We start from the raw sequence: 17,749 nt of genomic DNA, 5'->3' as shown, positions 1-17,749 counted from the left end.
AGTGTGACTGGGTGGGGGACCTGAGTGGCTGAGTGATCTAAAGCACTTATGGATCACTGCCATCTCAGCTCTGTCTGTGTGGATTCGAGTCTTAGGCTAGGCTAACATGGGTACATGAGAAAGCTTGCCAATAGCTTCTCGTGGGTTGGTGTTTCTTCCTGGGGTTTTCCTGGGTTCTTCATCCACTAGTTATACTGGCTGCCATGTATAGCCTATCTTGTGCTGAAAAATGGCATTAAACCCTACAACAAAAACAGCATGTGACTACATGTCTACGGCATGATGCCCCAGTGCTAGAAATCACCATAAACTGCCACACTGCAGACATCATAGTGATATGACTAACAAATTTTAAAGCTACATTAAAAGTCAAAATCACACACACTCGCTGTGTAATTTTACAAAAAATACTGAAAAACATTGAATGATATAAAAGATTGATGGAGTATGAACCTGTGTGAATGTAATACCTATATTCATTGTTTGTCTGATGTGAATATTATACTTATATTCAAACTATATGCAAACTATGATGTGAATATTATACCTATATTCATTTTTTGTCTGATGTAAATGTAATACCTATATTCATTGTTTGTTTGATGTGACTGTAATACCTATATTCATCGTTTGTGTGATGTGACTGTAATACATATATTCATTGTTTGTCTGATGTGAATATTATACCTATATTCATTTTTTGTCTGATGTGAATGTAATACCTATATTCATTGTTCGTGTGATGTGACTGTAATACCTATATTCATTGTTTATGTGATGTGACTGTAATACCTATATTCATTGTTTGTGTGGTGTGAATGTAATACATATATTCATTGTTTGTGTGATATGAATGTAATACACGTATTCATTGTTTGTGTGATGTGACTGTAATACCTATATTCATTGTTTGTGTGATGTGAATGTAATACCTATATTCATTGTTTGTGTGATGTGAATGTAATACCTATATTCATTGTCTGATTTGAATGTAATACCTATATTCATTGTTTGTCTGATGTGAATGTAATACGTATATTCATTTTTTTTGTGATGTGACTGTAATACCTATATTCATTGTTTGTGTGATGTGAATGTAATACCTATATTCATTGTTTGTGTGATGTGAATGTAATACGTATGTTCATTGTTTGTGTGATGTGACTGTAATACATATATTCATTGTTTGTATGATGTGAATGTAATACGTATATTCATTTTTTGTGTGATGTGAATGTTATACCTATATTCATTGTCTGATTTGAATATAATACCTATATTCATTGTTTGTATGATGTGAATGTAATACATATATTCATTTTTTGCCTGATGTGAATGTAATACGTATATTCATTTTTTGTCTGATGTGAATGTAATACATATATTCATTGTTTGTATGATGTGAATGTTATACCTATATTCATTTTTTGTCAACCGCTCCGGTGGCCTAGTGGTTAGGGCATCCGCCTCGGATGCGGGAGGTTGTGGGTTCGCTCCCCGGCCGAGTCATACCAGAGACTTACAAAAATGATACTAACAGCTGCCTCGCTTGGCGCTCAGCATTAAGAGGTTAGTGTTAGGACTGGTCGGCCTGGTGTCAGGATAATGTGACACATTCACATCACACAAACAATGCCCCAGTGCTAGATATCACTATAAACTGCCACACTGCAGACATCGTAGCGATATGGCTGAAAAATTGTTAAAGCTACGTTAAATAAGTCCAAATTACACATACACAGACACATTTTTTGTCTGATGTGAATGTAATACCTATATTCATTGTTTGTCTGATTTGAGTGTAATACCAATATTTATTTTTTGTCAAGTGCCAAAGCTATATGAGTCCTTTTAATGTATGGATGGTCCCTAAAAAAGAATCCAAAAAAAATTGACATGAACCAAATCCTATAAAATCCCAGTATGAAATCATTCTATTTTGGAAGGAGGAGGTATCTGGGGTGACTAATAAGGAAAATAGGACCAAAAACCCAGAGAAAATGAATTTTGAAATGGGTGCCAGACACAGTATTGTAATTTGGTATTATTGTGTTTGAATGAAACATATCTACAGGCTTTAGTAAAGAGTAATAGTAAGCCGAGTAATTTTTTTTCTCTCCGTAATTTACAACAGAATATTGGAGTTATTTTTGTTTATTTTGTTTCTTAACATAATTTACAATGGAATATTGGAGTTATTTTTTTTATTTTGTATTTTGTGATATTTTGTACTTTTTAGGAACTGTTGAATCAGATGAAAAGAGAAAAACCAGAGAGTCACCATCGATTAGTTTTGTTCTATGCTGTCAAAATACCGCCTAAATGGATAATTCAGGTATTAGTTCAATTAGCCTATGGATACACCTCATTACAGACTGAAATTTCTGGTAATAACAAATGGAATGAGTGCACACAAATTGCTTAGAAAACTAATACATGTGGTAAGGTTTTTCTTAATTGGATATATGATAATTGCAAATAAGATGGTTTATTTTCTTAGGAAAATGTTTTGTTGAGAGTACGTTTGATATTAATAACAGTTGTTTTTTATTTTTGCAGAATCTTTTAATCTTAATCGACATATTAATTTTTTTCTTTGAAAATATTCTTGAGTCAGAGGTTAAAAATAAAAACTTAGAGGTTAGAACTAAATTGTATTTTTAATCAGGCTGATATTTTCTTCAGGAACTGCTTTATGTTTGGTCTGTTTCATTTTTGTGTCCACTAGAAAACCCTAGCTGACTTGCTGTTAAGTCTGGGAGCTGTTGGGTCAGCATTAGAAGTCTTTGAGCAGCTACAGCTTTGGGAGGACGTCATCAAGTGTTGTCAAAGGCTGGGCAAGTCAGAAAAGGTAACTAGTATGACTGTCTTTGCAAGACTTTTGCAAATGATGAGCTTAATGATAAATTTAAAAGAAAATATGTTATTGCAGTAATGCATATTTTATATATGTAAAGCTATAATCAAAAGTCTTTCTTTTTATACTCTTTTAAGCAGAATTTTCTTGTATATTTATTACAGTATAGGACTTTCTCAGTACTCTGGGTCTTTCTATTTTTGTAAGTTTTCTTTGTAAAAACAATATTAGTAGTTCATTTCATGATGTTGCTAAGTCATTGCTGGTTTATTGCCAAGTGGACAGTTTGGTGCAAGTTACATCATTAATTTGATTCTAAACTTGGATTTAGTATGGATAATAAGATAATAATTCATGTCATGATTAAAATTCTAAGTTTAAACCATATTTCCGCATTTGTTTATGCAATGTTATGCTTGTATGAAAATTGCTTGTATGATGACTCATTATTTGAGCTTTCATGACTGTAAAGAGCGATTTACTATTTGTAACAATTTCCTGTTTTGTGTACTTTTACTAGGAATTGTATTTTGTACTGTTTACTGTAACCACCTTGGGTGGGCTGTTACTGTACTTAGTGTGCAACTGTAACCACATTGGGTGGGCTGTTACTGTACTTAGTAGCCAGCTGTAACCACAATGGGTGGTATGTAACTGTACTTAGTGGGCAGCTGTAACCACATTGGGTGGGCAACAGTATATGCAGTTTCTCATCACTCAAAAAACTTCATTTTTCAGGCTGAGAGTCTGATCCGAGAGCAACTTCAAGTGAAGGAGACTGCCAACATGTGGTGCTACCTGGGCGATGTTACAAACAGAATAAAATATTATGAGAAAGCCTGGGAGATATCAGGACACAGAAGTGCCAGGGCACAGAGATGTATGGGATATGTATTCTTCAGGCAGGAAAATGTAAGGCTTCACAAGAGTATCATGCATATTTTAGAATACAGAAATCCTCTATTGTATAACTTTAATTGCTATGTGCATGACGGTGATTACAGACAAAACTAACTAGTGACTACCTGCATATAGTAACTACCTGCGCATAAAAGTTAAGTTTAATCAATCATATTTGTACACAAATCACAAAGATCACATGTTCATAAGGACCACGTTTGTTTTTGTAGTTGTTGTGTGGTTTAATGCCATTTTTCAGCACAAGATAGGCTATACATGGCGGCCAGTATAATTGGTGGAGGAAGAACCCTGGAAAACCCTGGTAAGAACCAATGACCCACGAGAAGCTACTGGCAGGCTTTCTCACGTACCAACATTAGCCGAGGCTGAGACTCGAACTCACGCAGACAGAGGTGAGATGGCAGTGATCTGTAACGGCGAGCGCTTTAGACCACTTGGCCACTCAGGGCCCCTAGGACCACATTTACCTGGTCCATGAATTCTTGTTATCTATAACAATGTGTGAATTATTTTTGCTCTTTTTTTTTTGCTATGTATTGAGGACAACTTTGCTAAAATTTTAAATTTATGGTCATTTTTTTCATATTTTTTTTTATCCTCCACAAATTGAGATTACAGAGGACATGACAACAGATTCACTGTGTCTGTCACTTTCATTTCTAGAGCATAACTCCAAACCAATTAAGATATCACTCAAAAACTTAGTACATATATTGTACTAGCAGTCCAGCTGTACCTTTTACTATGCACAATTGTTTAGTTTCATTTTGTTTTTGTTTTTTTCTTTTTTGTCTGTCCATTCATCTATCTACCATGCACACTTGTATTCTAGTGCAAACTCCAAAATCATGTATGATATCTCAGTGAAATTTATTATACCTGTTGAATATTACACCTGTTGAACTAGGGTTGTTGATGTGTCTTTAGCTTTCTGCATTCCTCAATTTCAAATATTTTTTAATGGTTTTATCTGTTTGTTTGTTCATCCATTCATCCATCATTTACATTTTTATTTCCAGATCATAGTATACAGTAACTTAAGGTATCTCATTGAAGCTTAAAATATGTACTAGACTATCTCTGCAATACCATATATGTATATTAGACTAATGGTGATATCTCTGCAATACCTAGTATGTATATTAGACTAGTGGTGATATCTCTGCAATACCCAGTATGTATATTAGACTAGTGATGATATCTCTGCAATACCCAGTATATATATTAGACTAGTGGTGATATCTCTGCAATACCTAGTATGTATATTAGGCTAGTGGTGATATCTCTGCAATACCTAGTATGTATATTAGACTAGTGGTGATATCTCTGCAATACCTAGTATGTATATTAGACTAGCAGTCAACATATATGTCCATGAACATGGTACAAATATTAGATTAGTGGTCAACATTTCTCATGGAAACTTGGTACATACGTTAGACTACTGGTCAATATATCTCTATGTAACTTGGCACACATTATAGACTAGTGGTCAAGAAATTTCTGTGTAATTTTGTGCATATATCAGACTAGTGGTCAAGAAATCTCCATCAGACAATTTTCTCATAACAATGAGCATCAAGTTACAGCAAAAACATAATGTTAGTCATGTCAAAATAATGAAAGTGTACTGCACAAACAGCAGAATTGAAAGAAGAAAAAATGAAAGTGTACTGCACAAATATCAGACTTCTGATAAGGGTACTAAGAACAATACATGAGAACAGTTTCAAACCATTTGATAAAGTGGCTCACGTTTTGTGCGCGGTTCCATGTGGTCCTCTTTTTGTACATTATCTGATTACAGCTGTTGGTGCTTACAAGGTCCATGGAAAGTGGCTGTTTACAATCATGCAAACTCTCTATTTCCAAGTATGTTTCCATCAAAGTCAAGTGACATTTGTTTTGCTTTCCAGTTCTACTTTGTATGTGGATCATATGCTGTTACAAGACCTTGAAAATGTCTCCCAGTTTGATGTAGTGTTCTGCAAAGGCAGTACTGTTTCTAATTTTGGAATGGGCTGTGTACATGTCCCCCTGAATGTATGTCACAAGAGACATGCAGGATTTGATCCATCAGTCAGAACAAGCTTTTGCAGCTAAAGCTTGTTAAAATTGCTAATAATAAAACAAATCTATGACATTATTGGATGCATTAAGGCTAACTAAAGAAGTAAACTAGTCAATTTCCTGTTTCATTGTGTTCTCTCTGTCTCTCTCTCTCTCTCTCTCTCAACTTTTATATGCTCTATATCGTGATTTTATGACAGAAGACTTCCATTTTCTACAGAGCTTCTAAATAAGTTGAAAAGTACATTTTCTTACTCTAGCTGTTAGTGCTTACAAATTCTTCTATTTGTACATTATTAGACTACGGCTGTTGGTCCTTACAAGGTCCTCTTTTTGCACATTTTCTGACTAAAGCTGTTAGTGCTGACAAAGTCCTCTTTTGTACATTATTAGACTACAGCTGTTGGTCCTTACAGGGTCCTCTTTTTGTACATTATCTGATTACAGCTGTTAGTGTTGACAAAGTCCTCTTTTGTACATTATTAGACTACAGCTGTTGGTCCTTACAAGGTCCTCTTTTTGTACATTATCTGATTACAGCTTTTGGTCCTTGCAAGGTCCTCTTTTTGTCAGATAAGAATAAGCATATCAGTGCGTAAAGAAGATAATTTCATGTCTTTGTCATGTCACATTTAATTGTGTTTTTTAATGTGACAACTCTCATTCTGTTCTGTCTCCTCCCCCCAACCCCAGGGGCTTGTGCTGTCAGTCCATCCCTGACACATTATTATCAGCAGGATAGCTTAAAAACTATTTGCCAAGCCAGACCAAATTTGATATTCAGATATCTAGGGTGGGTCCCAGTACCTGATTCGGATATCTAGGGTGGGTCCCAGTGCCTGATTCAGTACCTGATTAGAACTGGATGACAGTAAACTTTATCTTTTTGGGGGTGACAAAATCCTTGTAAGCACATTTAAGTAACAATTACTTGAATTAGGAATATCAAATTTGTTATGTTGTAAAGCAGATGCTTTAGTTAGATGTTCAGGACATTATAGCAATTTATTCAATATATTTTTATATACTGTTTTGAACATTTTGGAGAAATATCTAGTATTATGTACATTGAAGCAAAAATCACTTGCGGAAGACAAATACATTTTGGTAACCTTCTTTGTATTAATATTTAGATGGCCTGATTAGATTTTCAACCTTTTTAACAATTTTTATGTTTTGTACATATTTAAAAAATTGTTGACTTTGATATCTTAACAAAATCCTGTAAACATGATTAACCAAAAAGTGCTTGAGGTAGACAAATGAAATTTGATAGGCCTCTTTGTATTACTGGTATTATGTAGACAATTTGTTAGGCCTTTTTGTATTACTGGCATTATGTAGACAATTTGGTAGGCCTTTTTTGTATTACTGGCATTATATATAGACAATTTGATTGGCCTTTTTGTATTACTGGCATTATGTAGACAATTTGATACTCCTTATTGTCTTACTGGCATTATGTAGACAATATGATAGGCTTTTTTGTATCTCAGGCATTATGTAGACAATTTGATAGGCCTTTTTGTATCTCAGGCATTATGTAGACAATTTGATAGGCCTTTTTTGTATTACTGGCATTATGTAGACAATTTGATAGGCCTTTTTTGTATTACTGACATTATGTAGACAATTTGATAGGCCTTATTGTCTTACTGGCATTATGTAGACAATTTGATCGGCCTTTTTTGTATTTCAGGCATTATGTAGACAATTTGATAGGCCTTATTGTATTACTGGCATTATGTAGACAATTTGATAGGCCTTATTGTCTTACTGGCATTATGTAGACAATTTGATAGGCCTTATTGTCTTACTGGCATTATGTAGACAACTTGATTTGAATTTAGGGACATGTCAGTAATTTTATCTCTTCTGATCATAGACCAGAAGAGTTTTTTGAATGGCCTGTTGTCTGTCATTCATCATTTGTCTATCCATCATCACCAGTTTGTGGTGGCTGTTCCATGTAAACTACTTATTGGATTACCATGAAACTTTACACGCATATTCAGTTCACAGTCTAGTTGATCCTGTATGAAAATTAATATGTTTCAGACTATTCTGGACCCTGAAACAAGGATAAGTCTGATAAGAGAGATATTTGTGGACCTATCTATCACATTAGGTGTGAAGGACAGGGTGAAAGTCAATGCCATTATGACTATATTGGTCTATATAATGGAAAGGACACTGAAAGCAAGATTTAATGAACATAAAAGACCAAGTTCAAGCTATTCTGAAGTATCATGGCACATCCCAGTGTTTGCCCTGGCCATACTGTAACTTGGAACTCAGCAAATATCCTAGATTGAGAACAAGCCTGGTTTGAGCAGGTGGTTAAGGAATCGATTTACATCCATGGGCACAAACTGACACTGAATAGGGATGAGGGCCGTTACAACCTGCTGCATATCTGGGACAATTTGTTAACATCACTCACCATTCCATTGAGTGATGTTAACAGTCAGTAGAGATTGAATCAGTCTGCTGATGAAGTTCTTAGCATGAGGATGAAATCTTCAGGTTAGCTTTCTCTTTATTATTTGTTTACATGGTTGAAAAGTTAAAAATCTGTCAAATATGAATATTGAAATCTCGTTATTACTACTTCTTTTGAACAGATTTCAGCTTGGGTTTTTCACTGAATTTTTTTTTATGCCACTATGCTGGCAATTTTTAAAAGTCTTCTTATCACAACTTCTAAATGGATGGTCATGTGGATGTTATGATGTCCAGTTTGTCCTAAGTGAAAATGGTACCAATCTCATATACAATATGGCTACCACTTTGGCCATCTTGGAAATCTTTTAATTGCACAGTATAACTAGTCCAAACCACAATCACACTGGAGCAAAGGTCAGTCCATTTTTTTTCTGCCTATACCACCCTCCTCCTAGTAGATAAAACAAGCTGGCTGACTCTCTCTTTTTGGAGCAGTTTCCGAATCTTCTGGACTATGGAAATTCGACAGGTGGCAACCTGATTATTCTTGGAGATTTCAACTTTCACTTTGACTGTCCCGGAAACTCAAATACATCAAAACTCATAGATTCCATTAACGTTTTCAACCTCAAACAGTCAGTTAACCAACCCACCCATAAACATGGTCACATTTTAGACTGGATTCTTCATAGACCTGATGATAACATTCTATGGTCCTCCCTGGTATCCCATGACCTTGCATCAGATCACCTCTGCATTATATGTCATCTTGACGTATCAGTCCCTAACCCTCCACCTTTATCTGCTACTAAGAGAAACCTCCATATGATAAATAGAACCAAACTAATACACGACATCCAAGCTAACCTAACAACTTGCTTACCTCCTACCGCAGAACAACTCGATAACTGTCTGCGTTCATTACTTGACAAACATGCCCCAGCTACCAAGTGCAGAGTATCAATTCAAAAGTGTTCTCCATGGTATAGCAGTGTTAGGGACCAGCTTCGCACTGCTAAAAGAGACCGCCGTAAAGCTGAGAGGCTCTGGCTTTCCACCAGACTCACTATTCATAAGCAAATCTATGAAGTCGCTAAGAAGAATGTCACAAATATAGTCCATGCAGCGAAATCAGCCCACTACACTACTAAGATCATGGGAAGTTCCAGCTGCAAAGAGTTCTTCGAGATTACTAAAAAGCTAATGTCAAGGAACAAATCAACACCACTTCCAACTACCTTCTCTCCAGTCGACCTTCCGGACATGTTTGCAAATTTCTTCCATGACAAAGTACAAACCATTAGAGATAAGCTTGACACCACAATTTCAATTGACTCGTCGTCACCATACAGTTGGGATACAGAATTTGAGCGGCAACCATTAGCAGCATTTGAACCTGTCTCTATGAATTTCGTACGTACAATCATGATGAAGAGTGCACCAAAGTCATGTGCACTTGATCCAATTCCAACATCACTGCTGCTTGAGTGCTTAGATCCAGTGTTACCTTCACTAACTGATGTTATTAATACCTCTCTCTCATCTGGGGAATTCCCGTAATTTTTCAAAACTGCCATTGTAAAGCCTCTGCTGAAGAAAGCAACAGTAGACCATAACGATTTAAAGAACTACCGCCCAGTTTCTAATCTTCCATTCATTTCAAAAATCGTAGAAAAGGTTGTTCTATCCCAGCTTGTATCTCATCTAAATTCAAATAGTCTTTTTAGCAATGTACAATCTGCATATCGCCCTTGCCACAGTACTGAAACTACTCTTCTAAAAGTAGCTAATGACATTCTCTCTGCGTTGGATAGCGGAAAGATTACAGTCCTCACCCTCCTTGATTTGTCTGCAGCGTTTGACACAATAGACCATGATATATTACTTCACTGTCTCCAGCATGTATTTGGCATTCATGATACAGCCTTACTGTGGTTCAAGTCCTACTTGGTCAACAGGACACAAATTGTATCTGCAAATGGAATACACTCCAGCCCAGTTGATCTATGTTGTGGTGTTCCACAGGGGGCTGTTCTTGGACCTGTTCTCTTTATTCTGTACACTCATTCGCTCTCAAATGTCATAGATCATCATCCAATGTCTCACCAGTTGTACGCTGATGACACCCAAATATACAAATCTAGCCACGCAACTGAAGTTGATGCTACCATCCAAGGTTTAGAGAGGTGCATTTCTGATGTGAAATCATGGATGACATGTAACAAGCTGCAGATGAATGATGATAAAACCAAGGCCATTCTGATCACGACACAAAGACTTTCTTATTCACATTCTTTACCTCAAACAATAAATATCAGCAACGCCAACATTAAATTCACACAATCAGTACGAAACCTATGTGTTACTCTGGACAGTACTCTCACATTGCACCAACATGTCATGAACATATGCAAGGCTGCATATCTTGAGCTGAGACGCATCAGCTCAATTCGCAAATATCTTTCAGTTGATGCCACTAAAACACTTGTGTGTTCATTAGCACTTTCAAGACTGGACTATTGTAACTCAATTCTGTCTGGTTCATCTCAATATCTACTCCAGAAACTTCAGAAAGTTCAAAACACAGCAGCTTGGATCATCCTTAGAGTACCACGAACAGAGCGCACCTCCCCACTGCTCTGTACCCAACACTGGCTATCCATTCGATCCAGAATCAAACACAAAATTTGTTCTCTGTGCTACATTTCACCGTCGGACTCTAGTCCAACATACCTATCTGACCTCACCCATGTGTACACACCAGCAAGATACTTACACTCCTCTTCTGACAATTGTATACTCATTATTCCCACGTATGAAAACAAAGTTATGTGGACAGCGTTCTTTTGCATACCAGGGCCCAGCAACGTGGAATGAATTGCCCACTGAACTTAGACACAAAGACACAGTGATCACATTCAAGAGGGCTCTCAAAACTGACTTATTTTGACTGCAAGAACAAACTTAAAGATCTAATAATGTTTCCTACCTGAAATATTTTCAGCATGTTTTTTATTGTTTAATGTTTTTCTAATTTCATGTTGTTTCTTTTTGTAATAATATTGTTATGTTTCTTATCTTATAGGTGTTGTCTAATGTTGTAAAGCGCTTAGAGCTTCTAAAGATTAGGCGCTATACAAAGTCTTCATTATTATTTTTATTATTATTATTTTTAGAAATGGTTTTTGCACTCAGCAGTTAAAGAGAAGAAATGTCCTTATCTTGGTTTCCTTGAAAATTCCTTGATGGACTCCTGTTAAATTTCCTACATATTTATATTTTTAGTTTTTGGGCTTCAGAATTAAAATCATTGAGAAGAAAGAAAGCAAAATGCCTTCAGGTGTTCATTCCTTATTATTTCTTCATCCCAGAAGCACATTATTAAAAGCTTAAACATGTATCCTGTATTGTTCAAAAGATGTATAGTTATATTGGTGTCATTATAGATAGACTTGTTTCATGTTATACATGTGTTTCGTACAAGATCCAATTGCTTGGAACTCTTGGTTTTTATGAAAGTGTCTTAAAGCAGCAGACTGGTTTTAAAAATGCATATTTTCTGTGCCAAATTGTTGTGATCCTATGTAGTAAAGGCAAAAATATGAACCTTAAAATAATACATCTCATCCAGGGAAAAATCCTGGAAAAGCTCTGAAATTGTTTCACACAGTGTGAGAACCCTTGTAAGAGATAAGTAGATATGCTGTAAAATGATTATTACTCATATGCCAATTCTTTTAACATTTTAATGGTAAAAATGTACACAGTAACAACAAAATTCATCTGTTAATGGAGGAAAATGAAGTTTACGGCTGATGATGGAGCATATATGTAGATAGCAGTGTTTCTCCTACCCACTTTTAGCATGATAGCATTTTTGTTTGTGTGCCATACCAATTTCTTTGGTGACATGCTGTTTATCCTTCTTTCTTCAGCATTTCCCAGGTGCATGTTGCATATTTCTCCACTTTTGTGTCCTTTTTCACTCCATTTCTTGAATAATTTGTATTAAAATTAGGTACATGCTGTTCAATATATGTAGATACTAGTGTTTTGTCTAAGGGATACAAGTTAAGAATATCCTTGTAGATACTAGTGTTTTGTCTAAGGGATGCAAGTTAAGAATATCCTTGTAGATACTAGTGTTTTGTCTAAGGGATGCAAGTTAAGAATATCCTTGTAGATACTAGTGTTTTGTCTAAGGGATGCAAGTTAAGAATATCCTTGTAGATACTAGTGTTTTGTCCAAAGGATACAAGTTAGGAGTACCCTTGTAGATACTAGTGTTTTGTCCAAAGGATACAAGTTAGGAGTACCCTTGTAGATACAAGTGTTTTGTCCAAAGAATACAAGTTAAGAATATCCTTGTAGATACTAGTGTTTTGTCTAAGGGATACAAGTTAAGAATATCCTTGTAGATACTAGTGTTTTGTCCAAGGGATGCAAGTTAGGAGTACCCTTGTAGATACTAGTGTTTTGTCCAAGGGATGCAAGTTAGGAGTACCCTTGTAGATACTAGTGTTTTGTCCAAGGGATGCAAGTTAGGAGTACCCTTGTAGATACTCATGTTTTGTCCAAGGGATACAAGTTAAGGGTACTCTTGTTGATACTAGTGTTTTGTCCAAGGGATACAAGTTAAGGGTACTCTTGTTGATACTAGTGTTTTGTCCAAGGGATGCAAGTTAAGAGTACCCTTGTAGATACTAGTGCTTTGTCCAAGGGATACAAGTTAAGAGTACCCTTGTAGATACTAGTGTTTTGTCCAAAGGATACAAGCTAAGATTACCCTTGTTGATACTAGTGTTTTGTCCAAGGGATGCAAGTTAAGAGTACCCTTGTAGATACTAGTGCTTTGTCCAAGGGATACAAGTTAAGGGTACCCTTGTAGATACTAGTGCTTTGTCCAAGGGATGCAAGTTAAGAGTACCCTTGTAGATACTAGTGCTTTGTCCAAGGGATACAAGTTAAGAGTACCCTTGTATATACTAGTGTTTTGTCCAAAGGATACAAGTTAAGAGTACACTTGTAGATACTAGTGTTTTGTCCAAAGGATACAAGTTAAGAGTACGCTTGTAGATACTAGTGTTTTGTCCAAAGGATACAAGCTAAGATTACCCTTGTAGATACTAGTGTTTTGTCCAAAGGATACAAGCTAAGATTACCCTTGTAGATACTAGTGTTTTGTCCAAAGGATACAAGCTAAGAGTACCCTTGTAGATACTAGTGTTTTGACCAAGGGTTACAAGTTAAGAGTATCCTTTTGAGATGATGATTACCATGCGCTTATCGGGGGGGGGGGGGGAGGACTACTGGTGGATATACAGAGTAAAACCTGTCCTGCTGGACACCTGTTTTTGACAATAAGCCTAAAATGGACAAAGTTTCTTAGTACCATAGTGATTATTCTGTTTTGTATTAGTTTTGAATCAGCAGACACTTCACATTTTGTTTTTCAGTATGAAAAGGCCATGGAATGCTTTGAACAATCCTTGAAAATAAACTCTCTTCAGGTATGCCATGTTTCATTTTTTCCCCACTTGATTTGCTTTCAGTACTCTAGTATTATGTCATCTATATTTAACATTTCTTCAATAATAGATTTTACAACTCCTGTATGTATTATCTGTCCTACTATGATTTACCTAACATAACAGGACCCTCTGATTATATGGACACCATATTTGCAAAACTTGTAATAATGTTCAGTAGTATCAAAAAACTTCTGGACACAAAGCAATTTTTTCTTAAGCTGATGAAAAATAACAAATTTAGGTTTGATCAGGAATGTTTGACCTGTACTCCGAAACTGGTGATTTAGTTGTCAACCATCTGGCCTTGAAACCAGTTTGACTGTCCTAATTATGATCAGTAAAAGTAGCTGACATGATCCACAAGTTGTGATCAAGTGCTGGAATTAACTGATAAATTACTTTAAAACTAAAATCAGTGTTAATCTGCGTTACACAGAGCTGACATATGATTGCAGGCTTGTTTTATGCTAATGCAAGAAAAGTGCAAAGAGATACAAAAGAGTAATACACATCAGTTCCTATCCTCAGTGAATATGGATTAACTTGTGTGATATAAAGTGTTTAAATATGTATGTCAGATATCCATTTTCTCTTTTCCAGCAAATAAAACTGGGTTTGCATTTATTTTTGATAAAGCGATCAACATCTATGTTACATGAATTTTACAAGTTCTTATAGTCTGTTTTATTTTCCTTTGATAACCTTATTTTGGAGTTTTAGTTTAGATATCACTTCAAGCTTAGTGTAGACATCACTTCAAGCTTATTTTGAATGAAAATATTGTGATTTTCATGCATAAGATAATATATTAAAATATAAGCATGTTATTTCAGTAATAAACTCTGTCAAAGAAAATCTTTGCATTGTGAAACAGTATTGGTATGAGAACTGGGTTATATTCGTCAACCATTTTCTAGTCAGACTTGTTACCAATGGCAGTACATAAATTCATATCAACAAGGAGTTTCCACCAGAAGACGTCTTATGATGTTTTGTTAGTGTTAAATGAAATTGGTGGAAATCTGACATCCAGAATGATGGCCACAGCTGCTAATTTGAAAAGCTTGTGATCACTGAATAATATTAGAGATGCTTTTAACACTCAGCAATTAAAAGAAAGTCTTATATTGAATTCTTGGAAATTCTTTTAAGCTAGTAGCATGTCAGCTCCTTCTAGAGTCTTGTGTTAATCTCAAAGAAGAACAAGACTTGCACAAGTGCTAATTCAACACTGTGTATATACACAGTACTAATTCAACACTTTATAAACACAGTACTGATTCAACACTTTATAAACACAGTACTGATTCAACACTGTATAAACACAGTACTGATTCAACACTGTATAAACACAGTACTGATTCAACACTGTATATACACAGTACTAATTCAACACTGTAAAAACACAGTACTAATTCAACACTATAAACACAGCACTAATTCAACACTATAAACATGGTACTAATTCAGCACTGTGTATGTACACAGTACTAATTGAACACTATATACACTGTACTAATTCAACACTGTATAAACACAGTACTAATTCAGCACTATGTATGTACACAGTAATAAATGAACACTGTATATACACTTTACTAATTCAACACTGTGTATATATACTATACTAAAGCGCACACTTTACTGATTTTCAGGCAAAAGCATTGAATAAATATTGGGTCAATCAAGTCTCCATGTAGACACAAGCCTTTGTCATGTATATAAATCTGAAATTGCAAATTACACAAAGTCCATCATTCTCAAAGTGGGGGTTCATTTTACTACTGATCTGTCAGACATTTTATCATGAGCCACTTTCCTCCACTGCACATCAAAGGTTGCCACATACTGTTGACAGCATTGAGCAAGAGCAGTTAGTCACATGTTTTGTTCTGCTTGAATGATGACACTGTTCATAAAGTGACTTTTTTGACAGTGCTTTAAGTAACAAATCACATTGATGAGTTATAATAGCCAGTTTGGCTTTATTAGCTGTGTTGGCTTTGTTTAGTGTTATATATATATATATATATATATATATATATATATATATATATATATATATATATATATATATATATATATATATATATGCATACTTTGTTAGAGGTAAATCCACAAATGCCTGCAAAATGGTTTTTTAAAAACAAAACCATGGATATTGATATCTATGAAAATAAATAAAAAACATGATACTCTGCTGGAAGATATTTATGGCATCAGATTTTAGTATTACAGATATAAGCAAATCCTTTTTCATAGATATAAGCCAAATCCTTTTTTATAGATATTAGCCAAGTCACTTTTTATTGATACAGGCCAAATCATTTTTCAAAGATATAATCCTAAACATTTTATATGGATAAATGTCAAATCATTTTTTGGCGGTATGTAATCCAAATTATTTTTTTAAATATAAGCCAAATCCTTTTTACCTGTCTGAAATGCCATCAGTATTTATAATGTTGTCTTTCATCTTTCATGCATTTCCATTGTGTCTCTTGTATGTCAACTGTTCATATTGTTATTTAAAATTTGTTCTCCAAAACCTCTTGAACAATTTCCACACAATTTTACAGGTAACATTCTGGCATCAAGACCTTTGAGATTTATTTTACAAATGATGGTAATATACTGTCAATTATTATATGCTCATTTTTTTCTCCGTTAACTTTATATTGTCAGAATTGTTCAGTATTTTATGATATTGCACTCACACACACTTCATATTGCAATCATAAAGGAACTATTTTCTATTGTAAACAAACAGACACAGATGCCAGCACTTTTGATTTTTTTAATTTATCTGTGGATGAAGTAAACCAACTGTTTGAGCCATCTGAAAGTAGAGATGCCAAAGTTGGCAGTGTAGATGAATTCATAGACTCTCTCACAAAAGACTAACAAAAGAAACTGTCAACAAAGCAGGCGACTGAACGTGATATTAGAAATGTGCAGCAATGGCTGTTTGATAACTACTTTGTAAACAAATCATGTACACTCATGTAGTAGGCGCTTTATGTTTTTGCAAATAACTGAAACATCACCTCTTTAAAAAAAACTGAATAGTACCAAATTTGGTGAGAGCATCCTGGTATAAAGGCCTTTCCATTTATACAAGTAATGCTGGTCTCTTTCAAATATTGCTACTGTTAAAAAAATTTGAGAGAAAAAATTAAATCAACTTATTTTCAAGAACCACTTGACGAATTTGTCCAAATTTAACAGATAGCATTGTCATATAAAGGCCTTGCAACTATATAAAAATAATAATGATATGCCATCAAGTACAGCCACCATTACAGAGGCTATAAAAAGCCTTTAGAATGACTTCATAGAAACTGTTCAGCAGAATGTGAAATTTTGTTATAGAAAAGTATTTTGGTATTAACTCTTTACCTCCTAGAGCATAGTTACAAAAGTGTAGCATGCTATAAATAGAACACCTGTTACCTATTTGACTCCAGACACATAGGCCTGCCTGTTAACTGTTAAGCAATGTAGTGTATGTTACATTTAACAGCAATTTTAACCATTTTACATTTTTGGTACAAATCTATTATATGTGGAAAAATTTAAGATTTAAGTCCAATTGTTATAGCTGTGTAATTATTTTTCACAGAAGAATTTTTTATGTGCTTTAAAATCTTGAGAGAACTTATTCACCGTCAAGTAATTGTGACCACATGACCAACCGTAGCTGCCATTTCTCATACTCAAAATTTACAAGTTTTTTTGTCCGCATCTACATCACTAAGTCATCTGAATTTGATAATTTATAAAAACTAATTGCTGCCTACATCAGTATCAGAGTCTTTACTTAAGTTATTGAAGCTTTCATAGTTGTGATTATAATCGTGAAAACTTCGTAAGTACTGAATGAAATCTGTGACCTCCATTTTGGAGAGTGGAGATTATGAGCCAG

General features: G+C 34.9%; 1 protein-coding gene across 2 annotated transcripts in view; it reads left to right on the top strand.

The window, feature by feature from the left end:
• The window catches only part of LOC149805351 (tetratricopeptide repeat protein 27-like), a 121,540-nt gene that overhangs the window by 47,111 nt on the left and 56,680 nt on the right, over positions 1-17,749 (top strand). For both annotated transcript variants that reach the window (XM_089949529.1, XM_089949538.1), the window contains exons 12-15: positions 2,240-2,335; positions 2,729-2,851; positions 3,596-3,769; positions 13,750-13,803. In XM_089949529.1, coding sequence (XP_089805655.1) covers positions 2,240-2,335; positions 2,729-2,851; positions 3,596-3,769; positions 13,750-13,803 — 447 coding nt within the window. The remainder of the gene's footprint in view (positions 1-2,239; positions 2,336-2,728; positions 2,852-3,595; positions 3,770-13,749; positions 13,804-17,749) is intronic.

The sequence above is a fragment of the Sinohyriopsis cumingii genome, chromosome 2 (assembly GCF_028554795.1).
Source record: "Sinohyriopsis cumingii isolate HCF-2022 chromosome 2, ASM2855479v2, whole genome shotgun sequence".
Lineage (NCBI taxonomy): Eukaryota > Metazoa > Mollusca > Bivalvia > Unionida > Unionidae > Sinohyriopsis > Sinohyriopsis cumingii.
The sequence above is the reverse complement of the archived record's forward strand: the minus strand, read 5'-3'. Positions and strand labels throughout refer to the sequence as shown.